The sequence below is a fragment of the Hemitrygon akajei genome, chromosome 13, assembly GCF_048418815.1.
Source record: "Hemitrygon akajei chromosome 13, sHemAka1.3, whole genome shotgun sequence".
Taxonomy (NCBI): Eukaryota; Metazoa; Chordata; class Chondrichthyes; order Myliobatiformes; family Dasyatidae; genus Hemitrygon; species Hemitrygon akajei.
Genome location: NC_133136.1, coordinates 54,833,618 through 54,859,541, shown reverse-complemented (window position 1 = coordinate 54,859,541; position 25,924 = coordinate 54,833,618). Strand labels below are relative to the sequence as shown.

At 40.0% G+C, this 25,924-nt stretch overlaps 1 protein-coding gene across 1 annotated transcript in view; it reads right to left on the bottom strand.

Annotated features, from left to right (window-relative positions):
- The window catches only part of clocka (clock circadian regulator a), a 142,034-nt gene that overhangs the window by 103,457 nt on the left and 12,653 nt on the right, over nucleotides 1–25,924 (bottom strand). The window contains 2 exon segments of the mRNA XM_073063996.1: nucleotides 2,439–2,502; nucleotides 24,162–24,207. Coding sequence (XP_072920097.1) covers nucleotides 2,439–2,502; nucleotides 24,162–24,207 — 110 coding nt within the window.

Sequence of the window (25,924 nt, the reverse complement as noted above, 5' to 3'; positions counted from 1 at the left end):
TTAAAGTCACCACCCATTATTAACTTATATTCATTTAAATTAGGTAAAGAAGTAAATAAGGACTTAAAGAAATCAGGACAATCCACATTTGGGGCATAAACATTAACCATAGCAACCTTTTTATTACCGAGTAAACCCGTAATTAACAAAAATCTACCATTCGGATCCGAAAGGATATCATGTTGAACAAATGTAATAGAGGAGTCAATAAAAATTGAAACTCCCTTAACTTTGGCATTCGAATTCGAATGATACTGTTGACCCCGCCAAGACCTAAAAAAGCGATATTTGTCCTCCTTCCTCACATGAGTTTCTTGTACAAAAATGATATGAGCATTAAGTCTTTGGAATACTTTGAAAATCTTCTTTCGTTTAAAATCTACCATTCTTTAGCCCATTTTTCCAGCTGGTCTAGATTCCGCTACAAGTATTAATAGCCTTCCTCACTGTCCACTACACCCCCAATCTTGGCATAATTAGCAAATTTTCTGACTCAGTTTATTACATTATCATCCAGATCATTGATATAGACAACAAACAACAACGGACCCAGCACCAACCCTTCGGGCACACTACTAGTCACTAGCCTCCAATCAGAGATGCATCTACTACCACCCTCTGGCTTATCCCAGAAAGACAATGAAAGCCAATTTACTATCTCATCCTGAATGTCAAGCAACTGAACCTTCTTGACCAGCCTCCCAATGCAGGACCTTGTCAAAAGTCTTGCTAAAGTCCAAATGGACAACATCCACTGCCTAGCCTTCATCAACATTCCCGGTAACTTCCTCAAAAAACTCTTAACATTTGTTAGACACAACCTACTGCACAAAACCATTTTGACTATCCCTAAACAGTACGTGTATATCCAAATCTTATACATTCAGTCCCTTAGTACACCTTCTAATAACTTTCCCATCACTGATGTCAGGCTCAGTCTATAATTTCCTGGTTTATCCTTAGAGCTTTTCTTAAATGAGAACATTAGCTATGCTCCAATCCTCTGGCACCTGACCTGTTGCAATTTTTGCACTAGCTTTGCATGAGGTCCGAAGAACAGCTGGTCAGGCCCTGGGGATTTATCCACCCTAATTTGCCTCGAGACAGCAAATAGCACCTCCTCTGTAATATACACATGGTCCATGACCTCAGTGAGTCCATCTCCCAAGTAAATAGTTTTTAAAAAATCCACTTAAGATCACCTCCGTCTCTTTCAATTCCATGCATAGATGACCACTTTGATCTTCAAGAGGACCACTTTTATCCCTTGCCATCTCTTTGCTCTTAATAGATCTGTAAATACCATTGGGATTCTCCTTCACCTTGTTTGCTAGAACAATTTGATGACTTATTTTAGCCTTCCTGATTTCCTTAAGTATTCTCTTGCATTTCTAATACTCAAGAACCTCATTTGCTCCTATCTGCCTATACCTTCTTCTTAAAGGGGATCTCAATATCTCTTGAAAAACAAAGTCCCCTAAATGTGTTATCCTTCCCTTTTATTCTGTCAGGAACATACATACAGACTCTGTACTCTCAAAATTTAACCTTTGAAGGCCATCCACTTACCTAGCTCACTTTTTCCAGAAAACAGCCTGCCCAAATCCGCACTTGCCAGATTCTTTCTGATACCATCAAAATTGTACTTTCTTCAATTTAGAATCTAAATCTGAGGACTATTCCTCTCCATAATTATCTTGAAACAATAATCACTAGATGGAAAGTGCTTCCCTACACAAATTTCTGTCACCTGCCCGGTCTCATTCCCAAATAGGAGATCTAGTACTGCATTCTCTCTAGTTGGGACTTCTGTGAATCCTGTAATACAATAGCTGTAAGTAATATATAAATGAAGTACAAACAAGGAGTATACATTGAAATTAAAGAGTACCAAGCCAAATTTCCTATTTAGAAGAGAACTGGACGTTGCATTGAGGTCCAGTTGTGTAATAGTCTTTCATTAATCCCATGGGTTTGTTTGGATGATTTCTGTCTCCATTTCATATAACTTAGCAAATTACTACAAAGAGCATCCCTATAAGCCTTTACTACAACAAATATTATTTCACAAATAAAATCTGTTGGATTAAGAACTTTCAAATATTAATAAATGTTTAATTATTTGCCCTTGAATCATTACCATGACATTTTAGCTTTTTTTGTGTTACTCAAGTCTTTAAAAACTTATTCAAAAATTAGATACCTCATTTCCTTAAGATTATTCCTGAACATATGAAGTAAAATGTCATAGAATGCAGACCAGCAAAAAGTATGCCTAATTTTACAGCAATAGTTAAAATGATGACCTAAACATCAGAATCGGATTGGTTTGATACACAAGAACTTGTGAAGCTCTTGATGCAGCAGCAAGTGGCAAATATTTTCCATAATTCTTGTCTAAAGATTGTGCATCTATAATGTTCTCTTATTGTTCAAACTCACCTTTTTGCTTTATCTTTATCACCATCATCCAACAGGCCGTCAAAAATGCTGTGGTCATTCCTGTTAACACAAGTTCAAAATGCAATGAAGACCACTTTACATTATCTTCCTTCCAAAAGTATTAGCTGTAAACAAACTTTACTAAATTTAAGTATGAACTGAAAGCTTGTTCTGTAATGACTTTTAAATACAAATGTATTCAATGTGCATAGAAAAAAATGACACTCATCAAGTTATGCATTAATAGCAAATTTGCCATTATATGATCAGTGCTGCTTCAATACAATCACTATTATTAAACAAGTATCAATGTCGTCAGTAGATTTCTAACTTTGCAACAAAACCAAAAATGGGGATTTACAGGTTATGCATCAGTCTTTATTAATCACTTCCAAGTATCTAAATTTACTTTAAGTTGTTGTAAATTAAGAGGTGCTATACCAAAATGAACATGAGAAATGAATTAAGAGACCCAGTGATAAATGTATTTTATTTAGTACACTTAATAGAACATGGCTGTAGAAGCAAAGTTAAGTTCAGCCTATATGCTTAAGGTGAGAAAGAATATGTTAAGTCCACAGAGGCTGCACCAGAAGTATGGAAAATAAAGGACAGGATCAAGGGAGTAAGGACGAAGGAGCTTAGCCAAGAAAACAATGTCAAATCAGTTTAGATGGACTTAAGAAATAATGACAGATAAATTTTATCTTTCAGTAGTTATTTAAAGTATGCCTAGCAACATTCACTTTGGAATACATATAAATCAGAAATGGAGTGGCATGGACAAAGTTTTCATCTTCCAACAACCTGGGCTAATCAAACTACCAACAGTAGTTTGGAAAAGAAATTCATACAATCCTACCAGTTTTGTAAAGGAACCAACAAGGGAACTGATCATTTTAAATCTAGGTCAATGTAAAATGGAAAAATTTATTTAGAATTTTAAATGATTCCCTGGGGAAAAATAAAATCACCAAATTATCACAAAATGAAATAAGTCAAAAATTTGCATCTTGAATTTTAAATAAAGATAAATAACACATTATAAAGATATACTGCTGTCCTTATGTCTTAATGACATGGAGGCATTCAGTCTATCAAGTTTATGACAGCTCTGAGGGGAATCTTATCAAATGCATTTCTCCATTTTCCTGTAACTTACTCCATCTCAAGGTCATCAGCTGCTTTTTGATTTCCTTATATCCCCATCTACATTAGGTTTATTTTATCATACTCATTTAACATATACCCAACAACAAGTCTTTAATACTTGTGTGGAAATTACAGCACCTAGAAATTCACATAGCCATTGGGATGATGTAAACTCCACATCGCACTGGAGGTCAAAATCAAATACAGCTCACTGGAGCTGGTTAGCAGTTCTATTTGATGCAACATTGTGCCCTCCAAAACATTTATATGATTTCTTACATGTCTGAAGAGAATGGTCTAAAATTTAAAATATACTGGAAGCTGGTGAAGAGAAAGGAAATGGTACTGATATTAAGCAAATACTTTATCTTCACAAGATATCATCAATAATAGGAAATAGATTTACTAATATTAGTTAAAGATTAGTAGAACAATAATGGAGCTAATACTAAAAATATTCTGTTGTGTATTTAATATTTCCTTAATATTTGAGTAATCTTGTATATGTAAAGGTTGATAAAATATTTTTGTTTGTTTAAAAATTCATTATAGGTTCTATCATTACATACATCATCACACCACCATGTCATACATGCATATCTTGTTTAAAGTAAACACAAAGTTAGGTCTGCATTCCCACTCTCACGTCTGCCTTTGAATTAGTTTAATGTTTTAACGTTACAAAACGTTAATTTTTTTTTTAAATTTTTATTAATTTTAGACAAACATAAATGAAACATGAATACAGAGAGCTTGAGAGTACATTAATAGGTTAAGTATACATTCAAATAGATGATAATCCATATAATAACCCCCCCAAACTCATAGTAATTACGAAAAAAGGAGTAAATAAGAGAAAAAACCCCAAAAAAGAAAAAAACCTAACCAACATGGACCATTGCATTATGTCAAATATACACAGTAGCGTCAATAACTCTGTACCTCCATCCAAATAATTAAGGATAATAAAAGCAGGGTTTAGGAAAAGTCAGTTTAACTCATATGAAAATGTTAAATAAATGGTCTCCAAGTTTCTTCAAATTTAACTGAAGGATCAAAGGCAACACTTTAATTTTTTCTAAGCTCAAACAAGAGATAGTTTGAGAAAACCACTGAAATATAGTTAGAGGATTAATTTCTTTCCAGTTCAATAGGATAGATCTTCTAGCCATTAATATAACAAATGCAATCATCCGTCGAGCTGAGGGGGATAAACAACTATTATCTACCATTGGTAAACCAAAAATTGCACGCCAAAAATATCTTTCCAATAATTTTGCAAACAAGGGCAAGACCAAAACATGTGGGTCAATGAAGCAACGTCAGAATGACATCCATCACAGGTTGGATTAACATAAGAATAAAATCGAGCAAGTTTATCCTTGGACATGTGAGCCCTATGTACAACCTTAAATTGTATTAGGGCATGTTTAGCACAAATAGAAGAAGAATTGACTAATTGTAAAATTTTCTCCCACTGCTCAGTGGGTATAAGACAATGAAGTTCTTTTTCCCATTCCTTCTTAATTTTTTCTGATACTTCTGGCTGTATTTTCATGATCATATTATAAATGGTGGCTACTAAACCCTTCTGACAAGGATTCAGAGCTAAAAAAATTTCCGTAATGTCCAGTGGACATAATTTCGGAAAAGACTAACATATTATTCAAGAAATTTCTAATTTGCAAAGATCTAAAAAAATGAGTTTTAGGTAAATTATATTTATTAGATAGCTGTTCAAAGGACGTAAAACTATTATCTAAAAAATAGATCACGAAAACATGTTATACCTTTTGTTTTCCATAATACAAACAAAGGCTTGATCCATAAAAGAGGGCCGAAAAAAGTTAGATATAATAGGGCTTGATAAACTTATTCAAGCCAAAAAATTTACGAAATTGAAACCATATTCGCAATGTATGTTTAACTATAGGATTAGTTATTTGTTTATTCAATTTAGATAAAGAAAAAGGAAGTGAAAATCCTAAAATTGAAAACAATGAAAAGTCTTGTACATATTTACATTCCAAATTTACCCATTGTGGGCAAGATGCTATAATCTATTATTGTGTCCAAAATACTAAATATCGAATATTAACTGCCCAATAGTAAAATCTCAGGTTTGGCAAAGCCAATCCACCCTCCTTCTTAGGTTTATGTAAATATTTTTTGCTTAGTCTAGGATTTTTATTCTGCCACACATCAGAGAATATTTTAGAGTCAATAATATCAAAAAAAGATTTAGGAATAAAAATTGGTAATGCTTGGAATATATATAAAATTTTGGGTAACACTATCATCTTAATAGCATTAATTCGACCAACCAATGACAAAGATAATGGGGACCACCTGGTAACAAGTTGCTTAATTTGGTCAATTAAAGGAAAAAAATAAACTTTAAATAAATCCTCATGTTTCTTGGTAATTTTAATACCCAAATAAGTAAAATGATCTGACAACTTTAAATGGTGTTTATAAATTGGAACTTGCATATTTAATGGAAATAATTCACTCTTATTAAAATTCAGTTTGTAACCAGAAAAGCTACTAAACTGAGCAAGCAAAGACGAAATAGCAGGAATAGATCTCTCAGGGTCAGATATGTATAGTAACAAATCATCAGCATATAATGATAACTTATAAGTCCCTTCCCCACGGGTAATACCCAAAATATTAGGTGATTCACGAATGGCAATAGCTAAAGGTTCCAAAACAATGTCAAATAGTAAAGGACTTAAAGGACAGCCTTGCCTCATACCAGGGAATAACTGAAAAAAAGATCTTTGATTATTGGTGAAAACCGAAGCCAAAGGTTTATAATATATTAATTTAATCCATAATATAAATTTTGAACTAAAATTAAAATGCTGCAACATATTAAATAAATATGGCCATTCAACTCTATCAAACACTTTTTCAGCATCTAAGGAAATGACACATTCTGGTATTTTGGATGAAGGAGTATAAATAATATTAATTAATTTTCTGATGTTAAAAGATGAATAACAATTTTTAATAAATCCAGTCTGATCTTCAGAGATAATTCGAGGTAATATATTTTCTAATCTTGTGGCCAAAATTTTACTAAAAATCTTAGAGTCCGTATTCAGCAAGGATATAGGCCAATAGGATGCACATTCAGTGGGGTCTTTATCTTTTTTAAGAATTAAAGAAATAGAGGCATCATAAAAAGATTGTGGCAAATTACCTACAGTTAACACATCTTTAAAAATTTTACAAAGCCAAGGAGTATAGAGGAAAAGGATTTTAAAAATTCTGCAGTATAACCATCCAGACCAAGGGCTTTACCTGAATTCATTGAAAAAATAGCCTCTTTTATTTCGGTTTCCGTAATAGGTGCATCTAGAAGTACACCATCTTCTGTTGTTAATTTTGGGATATTCAATTTTCTTTAAAATTCATCCATTATAGACAAATTCTAATTGATATAAAGAATTATAAAAATCTTGAAAGGCTTTATTTATCTCTTTATGATCAATCGTCAAAGTGCCATCCAATTTACGAATCTTAGTAATTTGTCGTTTGACCAAAGCAGTTTTCAATTGATTAGCCAATAATTTGCCAGATTTATCTCCATGTACATAAAACTGAGTTCTAGATTTAATTAACTGATTTTCAATCGAAGAGGATAATAACAAACTATGCTCCATTTGAAGTTCAACTCTTCCTTTATAAAGTTCTTTGCTGGGGGTCACTGAATAAATCTTTAAAAGTCTCCCATAATGTTCCAATAAAGATCTCTTCTGTAGAATTTGTTGCAAAAAACAAATCAATTTGTTGTTTAATAAAATTAAGAAAGTCTGAGTCCTCCAATAAAATAGAGTTGAACCTCCAAGATTTAGCATTAGAATAGATAGCTTCAAAGGTGCATGATCAAAAATGGTAATGGAATCATATTTACAATCAATAATATCTGTAAGTAAATGATGATCAATAAAGTAGTAGTCAATTCTTGAATAATTATGATAAACATGAGAAAAGTATGAAAATTCTTTGTCATTGGGGTGTAAAAAACTCCAAATTTTGGAAATTCCAGAATCAACCATAAAGGAATTAATAAGAGAGGCCGATTTATTTGGAAGAGCTTGGGTGGGCTTAGATCCATCCATCGAAGGGTTTAAGCAACAGTTAAAATCCCCACCCATTATCAGCATGTACTGATTCAAATTAGGAAAGGATGTAAATAGACACTTAAAAAATTCAGGACAATCAGTGTTTGGAGCATAAGCATTAACTAAAACAACTTCTTGATTAAAAAGTAAACCAGTAATAAGCAAAAATCTACCTTGTGGGTCCGAAATTGTTTCATAGTGTATAAAAGAGGTTGAAGAATCTATAAAAATGGAAACGCCCCTTACTTTGGCTTGGGAATTCAAGTGATACTGTTGGCCTTTCCAAAACCTAAAAACGTTGACTATCCACCTTCCTCACATGAGTCTCTTGTACAAAGATAATATTAGCATTCATTCTGTGGAATACCAGAAGAAAAATTACAGCAAGTTAAAAATTTAAAAACTCCACCTAGCATGTATAGAGATGATTGAAATCTTTTTTAAAAAGTCAGAAAACAGAAGAATTCACAGGTTCACAAAGACTGAGTACTGGGTGATATAATTGTAAAAAACATTAATGACTGGCAATATCAGAAAGATTGATGCTTTGATTACACAACAGCAACTGGCTCATGTATACCGAGCTAACTGAACAATATTTTGAAGCAAATGAAATAGCCAATGTGAAACAAGTACCAATTTTGATGGGTGCATTGGGTATAAAGGTATACAATTAGCTTTAAAGATTAAGAGCTCCAACTAATACTTTGCTGTTATTGTGAAAGTGATGCAGGAGCATTTAGAACCACGGGCTTTGTTGAATGCAGAATGCTTGAGGTTTCATAAGCAGAGTCAAAAGGAAGGGGAGTCCATTTCAGTATATGTGGTTGAATTGAAGTGATTGTATGAGCTTTGTCAGTTCGACAATGAACTTAGTGATACACTGAGAGATCATTTAGTTTTGTTATGACCCCAGCCCCCTCCTTTGTGAGAACCAACGGACCTCTCTATCTTTGCTGGTAAGTCACCCAGTTACGGGGAACGTAACAAGTGGGGTACTCGTCTCGGGATTTGAAACCAAAGGGGAGGGTCAGTGAATCGGGCTGTAAGTCCAAACTTGAATCTGGGTACGCAGGTAGCCAGACAGAAAACCAGCAAAGATGGACGTGGATGAATTTATGAGAAACCCGACTCTGGGGGCGCTAGGGGCGGCTACCAAATTAGACTTGGTAAATCTGGCGAAGGGGTTAGACCTCACAGAGGTGAGGTCATCAATGAAAAAGCAGGAAGTGCTAAGGGTCATAACTCAGTATTACATTGGGAAGAAGGTGTTTGCAGCTGAGGATTTGGAAAATATCCCTGAAAAAAGATTAGCGAGTGGGACAGATCAGTTAGAGTTGGAGAAAGTAAGGTTGGAACATGAATTTAAAGTAAAGCAGCTGGAAGCAGCTGAGAAGGAAAAGGAACGGGCTGAGAAAGAAAAGGAGAGAGACAGGGAGCAGGCGTTCAAACTAAAGGAATTAGAGGTGAAACGGGGTCATGAGCTCCAGTTAAAGCAGCTGGAAGCAGCTGAGAAAGAGAAACAAAGGAGCCATGAATTGGAGCTGGACAGGCGAAGGCAAGAGCGAAGAGCTCAAGGGCATGAGAGAGAGGAGGGGTTTGATGTTAGTCGGGCGTTGAGGTTGGTCCCCCCGTTCAAGGAGACGGATGTTGATAGTTATTTCTTGCTTTTTGAAAAGGTGGCAGTGAATCAGAAGTGGCCCAGAGAGCAGTGGGTGGTGTTGTTACAAAGTGTGTTACGAGGGAAAGCACAGCGGGCATATGCAGCGTTGCCCCCGGAAGGGAAAGGGAATTATGACCAAGTAAAGGAGGCCATTCTCCGGGGTTACGAGTTAGTACCTGAAGCGTATAGACAAAGGTTCAGAAATTTAAGGAAAGGGTGGAATCAAACGTATACCGAGCTAGCCCATGAGAAGGGTGTGCTCTTGGACCGTTGGTGCACCGCGGAAAAGGTGGCCGAGAATTATGATAGATAGATAGATACTTTATTCATCCCCATGGGGAAATTCAACTTTTTTTTTCCAATGTCCCATACACTTGTTGTAGCAAAACTAATTACATACAATACTTAACTCAGTAAAAAATATGATATGCATCTAAATCACTATCTCAAAAAGCATTAATAATAGCTTTTAAAAAGTTCTTAAGTCCTGGCGGTAGAATTGTAAAGCCTAATGGCATTGGGGAGTATTGACCTCTTCATCCTGTCTGAGGAGCATTGCATCGATAGTAACCTGTCGCTGAAACTGCTTCTCTGTCTCTGGATGGTGCTATGTAGAGGATGTTCAGAGTTATCCATAATTGACTGTAGCCTACTCAGCGCCCTTCGCTCAGCTACCGATGTTAAACCCTCCAGTACTTTGCCCACGACAGAGCCCGCCTTCCTTACCAGCTTATTAAGACGTGAGGCGTCCCTCTTCTTAATGCTTCCTCCCCAACACGCCACCACAAAGAAGAGGGCGCTCTCCACAACTGACCTATAGAACATCTTCAGCATCTCACTACAGACATTGAATGACGCCAACCTTCTTAGGAAGTACAGTCGACTCTGTGCCTTCCTGCACAAGGCATCTCAGGGAGTTATTTTTGATTGAGGAATTTAAAGGTTGTGTTCCGGAAGAGATCCGGATGTATTTGAATGAGAGGCCGAATCAGTCCATCTCAGAAATTGCTAGGTTCGCAGATGAATATGCCCTAACCCACAAGACAAAGTTTTCCTCGCCAAAAGAGAGACCGTGGGAACGATCGAGGAAGTCCGCCAAGTGAGGCAGAGGTCCCGCCGGGAGCTAGTGGTAAGGTTGAGGGGGAAAGGCAAGAAAGCTGGAGATTTCCTGGTTTAACCTGTTTTAATTGTGGAAAGGTGGGACATATTGCATCAAAATGCTTTGCTCCAAGAAAGGAGCCAGAGAGAGGGAACACAGCAGTCCCTATCGGGTGTGCAATGGTAATCAGAAAATCGGCAAGAGGGTCCCAGGTAAGCAGAGAGCGCGAGGGGTCGGAGATTTATCTGTCATACGGAACCGTGTCTGTGAGGAAGGGGGACCCACCAATTCCCGTACGGATTTGGAGAGACACGGGGGAGGAGCTATCATTAATTAGCCATAACGTATTACAATTTGGACCTCCGACGGGCGAGGTAGCCCTGAGAGGAATAGGAAAATGGACAGAAAGGGTGTCTTTACGTAGGGTCATTTTGGATTGTGAGCTGGTATATGGATCAGTTGAAATGGGGGTGCCATCAGAATTCCCGAGAACTGACGTGGATGTCCTCCTTGGGAACGATTTAGCAGGAGGAAAAGTTTGGTCAGCCATGACTATGACCCGCCGACCGGTGCGTGTTGAGGCCCCGCCCATAGAGTCCCCGAGCTATCCCGCATGCGCGGTCACTCGCAGCCTGTCGAGAGCGGCAGCTGAGAACGAGAGCAGTTTAAATTTGGCCAGTTTTGATTTGGCCCAGATGTCTTTACCGACCCTGTGCCATGAGGGTTTCGAGGGTGGTAAAACGAGGAATAGTAACGTAAAAGGGGGTAAGGAAGAGAAGGTAGATCTTCCCTTAGCGAAGAAAAAGGTCCTAGAGGTAGGAAATAAAGATGAGAAACAGATAAAACTGTTAAAAGGTCCATGGTTGGACATGGATGATCTGTCTGGTTTGGCAGAACTGTTTGAAGAAGTTGAAAATTCTAAAGGTGTTCCCGATAATGAAATGAGGGCAGTCCTAGATGAAAGGGATGCCATTACCTTGAAGAAGTCTGCTGGGTTGGCAGATGAGGTTGTTTCAGCCCGCGGGGAAGTGAGTTGCCCAGAGAGTAACTGGGAGGATCAGGGGAATTTAGAATTTGAAAAGGGTATGGGTATTGAACCAGAATTTAGAATTTGAAAAGGGTATGGGTATTGAACGGAGAGGTCCGTTGAAGTCTGATGGTACTATTTTCAAACGTTTTTATTTATAAAGGGGCACAAATGAAGCCTGGAAGAGGCCAATGCCCCGTTTGAGTGTGTCCAAGATGGGGATGCACGTAGTCCTGAACCTAGTCACAGAGCTCAGAAAAAGCCTGAGGTATTTGACTCAGCTGGACGAGACGGACGTCCTATTGGGTCAGATAGACTTGGTTCAGGGAAGAAAGGGTTAACCTTGGGAAGTGTGAGTTCCCCGATGGTTGTGCTGAAGTGGGTGTTCAGAGTTAATGTGGAGTTTACGAATGGGGAGATAACTGTTGTTGTGGAGGAGAACGGTAAATCTGTAGTTCCCAAATCGAATGAAAAAAAATTAAAGTCTAGATTGATGCCTGCGCATCGATTACAGGTTGATTTGGAATGTAAAGGTGCCCCACACGCTATTGTTATTCAAGAAAGCGCTGTGAGGAAGCCAAAATTTAAATGCGGCCGGAGGAAAAGGTTCGAACTGAAACACATCAGCCTGCATGGTCTTGACAAAAGGGTTAACTACCTGTGTAGCATTAAAGAATTGGGTGGAAATTCCCATGATGGACTAGGTTGGGGACATGGAGTTAAGAGAATAACCCTTGTGGAAAGGAAAGGCGGGAGAGTACCTCACCAAATTACTCAAGTTCCCCACGGGGGGACTCACCGGAAAAGAGGCGATGGTTAATAGAAATGCCATTTTTAAACAGCAACGCCGGTTGTACGGGTTTGCACCAAAACCTGTGAATAATAAAGACAACCCCTTTGGAGACCTGCCGGTGAAGTAACACGACCGAAACGATTAGTATTTACATAAACTTTTGTAGATGCACCTAAGCTAAGATCACACCCCCTTAGTTTTGTTGTTGAAGAAAATAAATAAATAGGTGGTTATTGAGCTGAAGTTTGATGCTACAAGACTTTAGTACGGTACGCAATGTTAAGATATTAAAGAAAGGGACACTGTAATTGTTACCTGTTTAGATACTGACTTGAATGTATAATGGTAGTACTCTGTGAAAAGAAAAGCTTGTGTATTGTGTTAGATTCAAAAATCCTGTGAGACTCTGTACCAACTTGTTTTTAACCGCTGGTAAAAAAACTTTAAAGACCCCAGGTGTTAATAACCTGGTGTTATGACCCCAGCCCCCTCCTTTGTGAGAATCGCAAGAGAGAGAGCGACGTGCTGAAATTGGACTCAGGAAAATAAGAGAGAAGCCTTAAGGTTTGGAATGTGGTCTGGCCTCTCAGCCAGACAAAAGCCAACGATAGAGCTTATTTCTGATTGATTATTACTATACCTGTGCTTTAGATTGAGTATTGACGACGTATATGATCTGAATGTTTTGTATTAACCATACGTTTGTGCCCCTTTATAAATAAAAACGTTTGAAAATAGTACCATCAGACTTCAACGGACCTCTCTATCTTTGCTGGTAAGTCACCCAGTTACGGGGAACGTAACAGCTTGTAGAATCTTACAAGAAAGCATTCAAAAACTGCTAACGGAAGCACAATTTGCATTTAAAAGAGCAGTTGAAGTCACTATTGCAATGAAAATTGCAAAAATGCAATTGAGTTGCAGCGTCTAAACAGAAACCAGCCTGGCTGAACAAATCGTGTTACCTTTGTGGCAGAGGCTCGCATACACCAGACCAATGCAAGTTTACAGGCAAAACTTGCAGAAAAACCAACAGAGTAGGATACATAAAGAGCATGTTGAGCAGCCAAAAATAAATGGACCACTCAGGGGGAAAAAAAACGCACTAATCTGCATGCTGTTGATGAAAAATCTGATGATGATGAATACTACAGAATTACACAAAGCTTACACCAGAAGTGAATGGCAAATTAACTAAAATGGAATTGGGAACTGGCTCGGCTGTTTCAGTCCTTCCACAAAATGGGTTTGAATGGTATTTCAAAAACACCAAACTACAGATATTGAACTAAAAACCTATACTGGAGAAATGATGACTACTGTGGGAATGACATTCATAACAGTGAAATACAACAACCAACCACATTGGGCTTGTATTTGGTAGACACAGATGGACCAGCATTGTGGGCTGTGATTGGCTGAAACATCTACTACTTGAATGAATATCCATCCACAATATGCATGCCATGAAAGCAAATTAAAATACTGGATAATGCCACAACTGTCTCCATGCTACACACAATGAACCATTCCCCAGAGAGCAAACAGATGTTGGTGCCAACCTCTATGCCTCTGGTTGGAAAGTATATTGGAGCAAGGAAGGACCATGGTGCTCAGACAAAGCACGAAAGTGACGAAAGCACTGGTCCAACTATAACAGCTTAAATAGGCAACATATTTGAGAAAGCTTCTGATATGTTAATCAGGCTTGTGGAATGTGGTTTGGTTTTAAGCTGGGAGACTTCAAAGAGTTTCAGGAAATCTGCCAGCATTTGGCTTTTGTAAGTATAAAGAACCAGAATCTACTCTGTGTGCATTAAGGTTTTTGCAGGAACTTCAAGTGGGAGATGAAAAGCTGTTTCTAAAAGTAGATGCAAAGCTCAGCTAGATGCATGGAAGGCTAAAAAGGGAGTCAATGGAGATACAAAAAACAGAGGATTCATCAGATGTTATGGAAGAGGAAATCAAGAGAAGAGATCAAATCGTAAAGGGAGCAATAGTAAGATTAAGAGGAGAATATTCCAGTGAACTAAATGCACCTTCCCAAGATCAAGATACACAACTAGAAAAAAAAGAGAAAAAGCCGTCCAGTGCTATCAGAACCACTTCCTGCAGTCTCAAAATCAACACCTACAACCACCACGGAGGAGGCCCCAGACCCTGAGATTGATTTCACAGCCACAAGTCTCACCTGCCAAGCCTACAAATGTCCCTTGTCAGGAAACAGGTTATCCCATAAAATCAAGAAGGCTTCCACAGTGATTAACTCTTTAAGCCTGAATGGGCCATGCTGACTCCTCCTGATCAGACTCTTTCTATCCAAATGCTGGTAGATCCAGTCTCTCAGAATTCTCCCCGTAACTTTCCTACCACTGATGTCAGGCTGACTGGCCTGTTGTTCCCTGGCTTATATACCAACATGTGGATGTTGGTATGTAATAGTTGTGTTATATAGTTGAGATGCATTCTCTATTGAGTTAGAGTTTATAGCTAAGCAGGGAGGATGCTATGTATTTAATATTTCGCAAATATTTGAGTAATTTTGTGTATATTTGTACACTTGTTTTATACACATTATACATGCACAAATATATACTTATATACACAAATTGCATATATCATGAAGCTACCACATGATGGGAGCAAGCAGCAGAGTGAGAGGCAGCAGAGTGAAAGGGCTTTGGCTCCACGGGCTTCAGTAGTAACGGGAAGAGGTGAGGCAATTGTTGATTGCAAAAGGAGGTAGTATGTGTGTGAGGCCAGTTTTCTGTGGTCAGTGTCAGATGTGGGAGGTCCTGGAGTCTCCCGGCATCCCGGACGGCCACATCTGCACCCAGTGCATCGAGATGCAACTCCTAAGGGACTGTGTTAGGGAACTGGAGCTGCAGCTCGATGACCTTCGTCTAGTCAGGGAGAGTGAGGAGGTGATAGAGAGGAGTTACCAACAGGTGGTCACTCCGGGGCCACGGGGGACAGAGAAATGGGTCACAGTCAGGAGAGGGAAGGGGTGAGAGTCAGGTACTAGAGAGTACCCCTGCGGCTGTACCCCTTGACAAAAAGTACTCCTGTTCGAGTCCTGTTGGGGGGGGGGGGGGGGGGGGGGGGAAGAAGATAGCTTACCTGGGGGAAGCGACAGTGGCCATGCCTCTGGCACAGAGTCTGGCCCTGTGGCTCAGATGGGTAGGGAAAGGAAGAGCGAGGCAGTAGTGATAGAGGACTCTATAGTCAGGGGTTCTGACAGGCGATTCCGTGGACACAGGAAAGAAACTCCGATGGTAGCTTGCCTCCCAGGTGCCAGGGTCCGGGATGTTTCTGGTCACATCCAAGATATCCTGCGGTGGGAGGGAGAACAGCCAGAGGTTGTGGTACATATTGGTACCAATGATATAGGTAGGAAAAGGGAAGAAGTCCTGAAAGAAGACTACAGGGAGTTAGGAAGGAAGTTGAAAAGCAGGACCTCAAAAGGTAGTAATCTCGGGATTACTGCCTGTGCCATACAACAGTGAGAATAGGAATAGAATGAGGTGGAGGATAAATGCGTGGTTGGAACAGGGGGCAGGGATTCAGATTTCTGGATCATTGGGACCTCTTTTGGGGCTGGTGTGACCTGTACAAAAAGGATGGGTTGCACTTGAATCCCAGGGGGACCAATATTCTGGCATGCAGGTTTGATAGAGCTGTTGGGGAGGGTTTAAACTAGTTTGGCGGGGGCGTGGGAATCAGAATGTGAGTGCAGGGATTAAGGTAGAAGGACAAGGGCATGATGCTAAGAGCTCCAAGTTGATGAGGAAGGACAGGCAGGAGACAGAACATAATTGTAGCCAGTTAAAGGGGTTGAAATGTGTCTATTTCAGTGCTAGGAGTATTAGGAACAAGGAGGATGAACTTAGAGCATGGATTGGTACGTGGAACTACAATGTTGTGGCCATTACTGAAACTTGGTTGGAGGAAGGGCAGGATTGGATGATGCAGGTCCCAGGGTTCAGGTGTTTTAAAAGGAATAGGATGGGAGGTAGAAAAGGGGGGAGTGGCATTGCTGGTCAGGGACAGTATCACGGCTATAGAAAGGGAGGACGCTACAGAAGGAGTGTCCACAGAGTCAGTCTGGGTGGAAGTCAGAAATAGGAAGAGATCAATCACTGTTCTGGGAGTAGTCTATAGACCCCCAAATAGCCCTCGGGACACCGAGCAGACAAACAGGCAGATTTTAGAATGGAGCAGGAAATACAGGGTAGTAGTTATGGGTGATTTCAACTTCCCTCATATTGACTGGCACCTCCTGAGTGCAAGGGGGATAGATGGGGCTGAATTTGTCAGGTGTGTTCAAGAAGGATTCCTGACACAATATGTGGACCGGCCCACGAGAGGAGAGGCTATACTGGATCTAGTTCTGGGTAATGAACCTGGTCAGGTGACAGACCTCTTGGTGGGGGAGCATTTTGGTGAGAGTGACCACAACTCCCTTAGCTTCAGCATAGCTATGGAAAGGGATAAAATCAGACAAAATGGTAAAGTGCTTCACTGGGGAAGTGCTAACTTTGAAGGGATGAGGCAGAAACTAGCGAGAGTAAATTGGAAACAGATGTTCAAAGGGGAAAGCACAGAAATAATGTGGGAGAAGTTTAGGGACCACTTGAGCTGGGTTCAGGATAGGTTTGTCCCACTGAGGCAAGGAAAAAAAATGGTCGGAACAGGGAACCCTGGCTGACGAAACATGTGGGGCAATTCGTCAAGAGGAAAAAGGAAGCATATGTTAGATACAAGCAGGAAGTAGGAGGGGCTTGTGAGAAATATAGGGTAGCCAGGAAGGAGCTAAAGAAAGGACTTAGGAGAGCTTGAAGGGGACATGAGAAGGCCTTGGCACGTAGGATTAAGGAGAACCTCAAGGCGTTCTATGCGTATGTGAAGAATAGGAGGATGACAAGAACGAAGGTGGGACCGCTAAAGGATAAAGAGGGCAACATGTGCCTGGAGGCGGAGGAGGTTGAGGAGGTCCTAAATGAATACTTTACTTCAGTATTCACAAGTGAAAAGGATCTTGATCAGGATGAGGTCAAAGTAGAGCAGGCCTGTGTGCTGGACAATGTGGAGATTAGGGAAGAAGACGTGCTGGATCTTCTTAAAAACATTAAGATTGATAAATCCCCAGGGCCAGATACGATACACCCCAGGTTGGTGTGGGAATTGAGAGAAGAGATCACAGGAGCATTAGCCATGATCTTTGAATCCTCTTTGGCTGCAGGGTAAGTGCTGGAAGACTGGAGAATGGCAAATGTAGTTCCCTTGTTTAAAAAAGGTAATAGGGAGAAACCTGGGAACTATAGACTGGTGAGTCTTATGTCAGTGGTATGCAAACTACTGGAAAGGATTCTTAAGGATAGGATCTACGAGCATTTGGAGAAGTACAGTCTACTCATGGATAGTCAACATGGCTTTGTGAAGGGAAGATCATGCCTCACGAGCCTGAATGAGTTTCTTGAAGAGGTAACAAAAGAAATTGATGAGGGTAAGGCAGTGGATGTAGTCTACATGGACTTTAGCAAAGCATTTGACAAGGTCCCTCAGGAAAGACTCATCCAGAAAGTCATGAGGCATGAGGTAAATGGAACCTTGGCTGTTTGGATAAAAAAATTGGCTTAAAGGAAGAAAGCAGAGGGTAGTTGTGGAAGGAAAGTATTCTGCCTGGAGGTCGGTGACTAGTGGAGTGCTGCAGGGATCTATCCTGGGACCCCTGCTATTTATGATTTTTATAAATGACCTGGATATAGAGGTGGAAGGATGAGTGAGTTTGCGGAGGACACGAAGATTGGAGGAGTTGTGGATGGAGCTGTAGGTTGTTGAAGGTTACAAGAGGATACAGACAGGCTGCAGAGTTAGGCAGAAAAATGGCAGATGGAGTTCAATCCAGATAAGTGTGAGGTGATGCATTTTGGAAGGACAAACCAGAAGACTGAGTACAGGGTTAATAGTCAGTTACTTAAGAGTGTGGATGAACAAAGGGACCTTGGAGTTCAAATCCATACATCCCTCAAGGTCGCTGCACAGGTTGATAGGGTAGTTAAGAAGGCCTATGGGATGCTAGGCTTTATTAACAGGAGGATTGAGTTCAAGAGTAGAGAGGTCATGTTGCAACTCTACAAATCTCTGGTGAGACTGCACTTACAGAGTATTGTGTTCAATTCTGGTCACCTCATTACAGGAAAGATGTGGAAGCTATGGAGAGGGTGCAGAGGAGATTTACCAGAATGTTGCCTGCATTGAAGAACAAGTCATATGAAGCAAGGTTAGCAGAGCTGGGACTTCTCTTTGGAGCATCGAAGAATGAGAGGGGACTTGATAGAGGTCCACAAGATTATGAGAGGCATAGATAGGGTGGATAGATAGTACCTGTTTCCCAGGGCACCAATAGCAAATACATAGCATCCTCCCTGCTTAGCTATAAACTCTAACTCAATAGAGAATGCATCTCAACTATATAACACAACTATTACATACCAATAGCAAACACCAGAGGGCATATGTACAAAATTAAGGGAGGGAAGTTTAGGGGAGACATCAGGGGTAAGTTGTTTTTTTTAAAGAAAACACAAAGGGTTGTGAGTGCCTGGAATGACTTGCCAGGGATGGTGGTGGTGGCTAAAGCATTAGGGGTATTTAAGAGTCTCTTTGACAGGCACATGGATGAAAGAAAAATGGAGGGTTATGGGGTAGTGTGGGTTTAGTACTTTTTTGGGGGATTATATGGGTCAGCACAACATGGAGGGCTGAAGGGCCTGTACTATGCTGTAGTGTTCTATGTTCTATGGTTTATGATACATGCACCTCGCTCTCGCTTAAAGTAAGCATAAAATTAGACCCACATTCCCATGTCTTCCCTTGAATTAGTTAAGGTTTTGAAGTTACAAAATTTCCTTTTAAAATGGTCTTCAATGTGGAAGGGATGTGGAGAAATATGGAACAAATTTGGGAATCATAACCAAAATGAAGTTATATGCATGACAATGAATAGAGGACCTGACTGGGAAAAGTAGTTAATTTTGAGGTGCTGTGCCTACAACTTCAGAAAACAAAATAGCAACATTATTGACAAAAAATATATAAGCCATGTCTAGTACTGTCCAGAAACAAACCATACATTAGAGACCCTGCAGAAAGCAAAGAGTAAGGTGGGGGGGGGGGGGAAGGTTAACACATGTTTGGTGGTAGGACCCCATTGAAGATAGCAAAAGTTTTGGAAAATGCATGTGCTGGATACGAAGGCCTGTGGAGTGGTAAGTGAGGAAAAGTGGAATTCTATGCCTGTCAAGGTGGTGGAAAGATGGGGTGAGGGCAGATATCTGGGAAATGGAGGAAATACAGGCAAGTCTAACATCAATGGTGGAGGAAGGGAAACCCATTCTTAGAAGGAGAAGGCCATCTCTGATACTCTGAAAAGGAAAGCCTTATTCTAGGATGAAGGAACTGAGAAAAAGGAATGGTACTTTTACAGGAGACAGGGTGGGAAGAGGTATAGTCAAGATAACCATAGGAATTGGTAGGTTTATAAAAGCTGTCAGTAGATAGTTTGTCTCCAGAGACAGAGACAAAGAGATTTGACAAAGGGGAAAAGAGTTGTCAGAAATGGACTAAGTAATTTTAAGGGCAAGATGGAAGTTAGAGGCAAAGTTGATCAAATTGATGAGTTCAGCTTGAGTGCATGAAGCAGCACCAATGCAGTCATAAATGTAATGCAGGAGGAGTTGGGGAGCATTACCAGGGAAAGCTTGAAACATAGATTGTTTTATGTAGCCAATGAAAAGCCAGCCATATTTATGGGTCATGGCTACCCCTTGAGACTGGAGAAAGTTGGAGGAACCAAAGGAGAAATTGTTGGGGGCGAGGACCAGTTCTGCCAGACGGAGGAGGGTGGTGGTAGAGGGGAACTGATTGGGTCTTTTGCTGAGAAAGAAGTGGAGAGATTTAAAGCCTTGGTGATGAGGGACTGAAGTGTAAAGGAACTGGACATTTATAGTGAAAATGAAATTGTCAGGGCCAGGGAATTAAAAATTGTCAAGGAGATCAAGAGCATGAGAAGTGGCGCGGATGTAGGTGGGAAGGGAATGAACCAAGGGTAATAGAATGGAGCCAAGGTTTGCAGGCACGAGTTCAGTGGGTCAGCAGCAGGCAGAGACAATGGGCCTAACTGGACAGTCAAGTTTATGAATCTCAGATAGGAGGCAGAAATGAGCAGTGTGAAGTGTGGATGCAAGTTCTTTAGAGTTGATGAGGTTAGTGATGGTGTCCAAGACAATTTTCTGATGGTCCAGAGTGTGGTCCTTTACAAGGGATAGGTAAGAGGAGGGGTCTTGAATGTTGCCAATTGGCCTCAGCAAAGGAGAGGTCAGTCTGCCGCATCACAACAGCAGCCCCTTTGTCTATGGGTTTGATAGTAAAGTTGGGATTGGTGCAGATAGAGTGGAGGGCAGTGTGTGCAGAGGAGGCAAGACTTGAGGAGGATATTCAAAAGGTTATTTAAGAGTTTTTTCTACTTTGTTATCCAAATCTGTGGTTTATACTGTGGCTAGTCTCAGTAGCCTTACTTTCATTCTGACTTTCTTTATACACGTCTGGTTCAGTTCAAGAGTGGAGCATCAAGCTGAGCTGGTGAATTACTTATAGAATGCACAACCAGTTGACTGAAGACAGAATACAGAGTAGAGCTAAAGGAAAAAGGTACAATCCCACAGGGATCAATGCAGAAACCAATGGTATTTATAACTTAAATTAACAAATTTGACTTTGGAAGCAAAATCTCAGATCAAATGCATGCCAAATTCAAAAGAACACTTAAAAACAAGATGGACAGCAACAAATTATAAGACTATAACAAACAACAAATTGAAATCAATAAAGCTAAAGAACAGCCAAATTACATATTGGCCAGAGAAAAAGTTGTATTGTACTTTTAATAAAAGCAATATTTAGAAAATAAAACTAAATAAGGTAGACAAAGAAAAATGGAACACAAATTCAGAAGTCCGTCACATGAAATATCACTAGTTAATTTTACCCAATAAAATATACTTCAAACTTTTAAAAATAATACAAAACTCTACCTGTCAGCACATCTTGAATTCATTTTGCTCCCAATTACCATAGTCGAGGGAAGCAGAAATATTTCATCTTACATGAGATAACAGGCCAATTAACTAGGATAAAAACAATTTTTTTTAAAAAATGAAACTACTACTAAAAAACATTGCAACAGCTACATGGATTACTCTGAAAATTTAATAAATTGCCCAGAGCTACCTTTTTAAGATTAGGAAATCACTTTGAAAAACTATTAAGATTTCCTTTAGTTCAGTATCCCTAGACTCCTATGAACCTTTGACTCATGTCTGTTCAAAGTAGAGAATAAATATTTAGAATTATATTAAGATATTTCAGTCAATGCTTCAGGAGCATGTAACAGCCCCACTAGATAAAGCCTTGTGCAACTCACTATCTAGTCACCAGTCTACCCCATTAGCCATCATCTACTCTAACTGTAGCTCCCACATTGCCCTCTTACCTCAAAACTAACCTTTAAAAACATCCTTTACAATGATCTTGATTTAGAGTCATAGAGTAAACATAGTATGGATACAGGACCTTTGGCCCAACGAGTCCATGTTGACCACGGTGCCCACCGAGCTGCCCATATGCCTCCAATGTATCCATCTATCTGCTGTTTAAATGACACAGTTGTATCTGCCTTAACCACTTCTTCTGGCAACTCATTCCATATGCTCACCACCCTTGTGGAAAGAAGTTGCCCATCAAGTCTATTTTAAATGTTTCTCCTCATACCCTAATCCTTTGCCCCCTAGTTCTGGGCACCCTTTCCCTGGGGAAAAGACTGTTATCATCTAATATCTATGTATCTCATAATTTTAAACATCTTCATAAGTTGCCCCTCATTCTCCTACATTCCAAGGAATAAAGTTTCTCCTTATAACCCTGGCAACACCTAGTAAATCTTGTCTGCACTCTTTCTAGTTCAACCACATCTTTCCTATAATAATGTGGCCTTACCAATGACTTGTACAACCTCAAAATAACACTCCGACTCCTGTACTCAAGTAACCTGCCTGATAAAGATCAAAGTGTTAATACCTTCTTCATTGGTCTATTTGTGACACCACTTTCAGCAAGCTATGCACTTGTATTCCTGTACCCCTATTCGCACTCTCCAGTGCCCTACTATCCATATTGCAAGTTCGATGCTGGTTTAGCTTTCCAAACTACATCACTTCACCCTTATGCGCATTGAAATCCACAGCCTAATTCTCTAAATGATGAAGACCACCTGTAATCTAAAAGCTCCGTCAAGCACAACTTTCCACATACAGAGCCACACTGACATCTTCTAAACCAGACCATCTTCCAATATACACACAAAATGCTGGTGGAACGCAGCTGGCCAGCCAGCATCTATAGGGAGAAGCGCTGTCAACATTTCGGGTCGAGACCCTTCATCAGGACTAACTGAAAGGAAAGATAGTAAGAGATTTGAAAGTAGGAGGGGGAGGGGAAAATGCAAAATGATAGAAGACAGGAGGGGGTGGGGTGAAGCTGAGAGCCAGGCAAGTGATTGGCAAAAGGGATACAGAGCTAGAGAAGGGAAAGGATCATGGGACAGGAGGCCTAGGGAGAAAGAAAGGGGGATAGGAGCACCAGAGGGAGATGGAGAACAGGCAGAGCGATGGAGAGAGAAACAAAAACTAAATATATCAGCGATGGGTAAGAAGGGGAGGGGCATTAACAGAAGTTAGAGAAGTCAATGTTCATGCCATCAGGTTGGAGGCACCACAGCCGGTATATAAGGTGTTGTTCCTCCAACCTGAGTGTGGCTTCATCTTGACAGTAGAGGAGGCCATAGATAGACATATCAGAATGGAAATGGGACATGGAATTAAAATTTGTGGCCACTGGGAGATCCTGCTTGGTTGGAGGAACAACACCTTATATACCGGCTGTGTAGCCTCCAACCTGATGGCATGAACATTGACTTCTCTAACTTCTGTTAATGCCCCTCCCCTTCTTACCCATCGCTGATATATTTAGTTTGTGTTTCTCTCTCCATCGCTCTGCCTGTTCTCCATCTCCCTCTGGTGCTCCTATCCCCCTTTCTTTCTCCCTAGGCCTCCTGTCCCATGATCCTTTCCCTTCTCTAGCTCTGTATCCCTTTTGCCAATCACCTGTCTGGCTCTCAGCTTCACCCCACCCCTTCCAGTCTTCTCCTATCATTTTGCATTTTCCCCTCCCCCTCCTACTTTCAAATCTCTTAGTATCTTTCCTTTCAGTTAATCCTGACGAAGGGTCTCGGCCCGAAATGTTGACAACGCTTCTCCCTATAGATGCTGTCTGGCCTGCTGCGTTCCACCAGCATTTTGTGTGTGTTGCTTGAATTCCCAGCATCTGCAGACTTACTCGTGTTTGCCATCTTCCAATATGCTAGTATATCCCGCCCTTCAAAATTTCCTCTAGAAACATCTACCATTGAGGAATATTGATCTGTTGAATAATATTACAAAATAACTTAATCACAAAAAACGTCAGAGTAGAAAAACAAAGTGTAGTTCATTCACGTATTGTCAGGGATGGTGATGGAGGTAGATATGACAGAGGTGTTTAAGTGACTCTTAGATAGGCACTTTACTATACAGAGAATGGTAGGATATGCAGGCAGAAGGGACTAGTTTAATTTGGTGTCCTTAACTTAATTAGTTCAATTAGTAATATTGTGGCATGGGGCAGAAGGGCCTGTCCCTCTGCTGTACTATTCTAATTTCAATGAACCCCAGCTACAATGTAGCAGCCTCACTTACCTGGTTGGCAAGTTTCCTCTGGCCACATATTCTGACTCTTCCTCACCTAAGAAGCACAAATGGAAATCAGTTAAGGTTTAATCGACAATACAGTGTAAAAGGTAAAACCTTAAACCAGCTGAAAAACAAGCCATTATTGTTCACCTCTTGGAACTCAAAACTTTATTCAATAGGAATCATCATTAGTGCCTTTAATGAGGAAAAACATTACAGCTCTTCAAAGTACCATCGAATTCAAAGTCAAAGGATAAAATATTGATACACATCTTCAAGAATGAATCCCTGCCATTCAAAGAGCTAGAAGTAGGTGTCAAGAAAGCTTTGGTTTTGGGTGGAGGTGGGGTATGAGAAGGTGGAGATGGAAAGGAGAAAATTAAAGAACATCTTGAAATATCAGTGCAGTGATTACAATGTATGATCAATCTGCAACCATCAAGTTAAATACCAGAAAACATCAACATTTGCAGCCCCACACATTATTACTGTTTTGGCACAAATTCTGCTGCAAACATTATCTAGTAATTACATGAATTACGAAGAAGTCCTGTATCCTTACTACTACACAAGTCTAGTCTCTTTAAAGGGGGATAAATGTGGCTGCTGCACATACTGGGATCTTTAGAAGCTAAACATTGTTCAAAAGTGAGATGGATCCAGTAAGAAAATCAAAGTTTCTACAGCTATATTAAAAGGGTGGCAAGGGAGAGAATAGGTCTCCTTAAAGATCAGTAAGACTGCCTATATCTCAAACGGTAGGTGATGGTGGGACTCTTAACAATCAATTCTTGATGTTTACAGAGGAGAAAATCACGGTAACTCAAGAGATAAGAGAAACAAGTGGAGATATTTTGGAGAGCATACATTCTACCAGGCAGGAGATAGATGCAGCCTTACAGTGCATTAAGCTGGATAAATTGCCAGGGTCTTGCCAAGTGCATCCTCAGACATTGAGGGAGGTGAGTAAATTAAGGAGATATTTGGGAAGCTATTTGTTTTATCTTTAGCCACTGGTAAGGTCTCCAAAGACTGAAGTATGTTGTTCTGTTACTCAAGAATGTACAGTTGTATCCTTAATGTGCAAAAACATTGCAGCTTCTCAAAGTATCATTAAAGAACAAGCCAGGGAACAACAGGCCAGTCAGCCTGACATCAGTAGTAGGAAAGTTACTGGGGTAATTCTGAGAGGCTAGATCGACCAGCATTTGGATAGAAAGAGTATGATCAGGAGGAGTCAGCATGGTTTTGTGCATGGGAAGTCATGCTTGACCTACCTTTTAGAAATTTTTGAGGAAGTAACCAAAAAGGTAGATGAGGGTAGGACAGTGGATATATCTATTTAGTCTTAAGCAAGGCCTTTGACAAGGTCCAACATGGTAGGCTGGTCTGGAATGTTAAGCCACATGGAATCCAGAGAGAACTAGTTACAGGGATTCAAAATTAATACAGAGGTAAGAAGCAGAGGGTAGTGGTTGACGGTTGTTTCTCAAAGTGGAGCCCATGAACTAGTAGTATGTGGCAGAGGTCATTGTTAGGTCCTTTCTTATTTGTTAATTACACAGATGATAGCATAGAAATACACATGGCTTATAAGTAAATTTGCAGATGGCAACATTTCAAACTACTCCAAATTGGAGTCATTTCACTGCACCAATGGACACACAAAAAATCTGTCTTTACACTGAAAGCTGCTCATCAATGGGCTTTACATGGACTAGTGATCCAAGTTGTCCTATTCCATTGTACCTCATCTGTGGAAAACATTT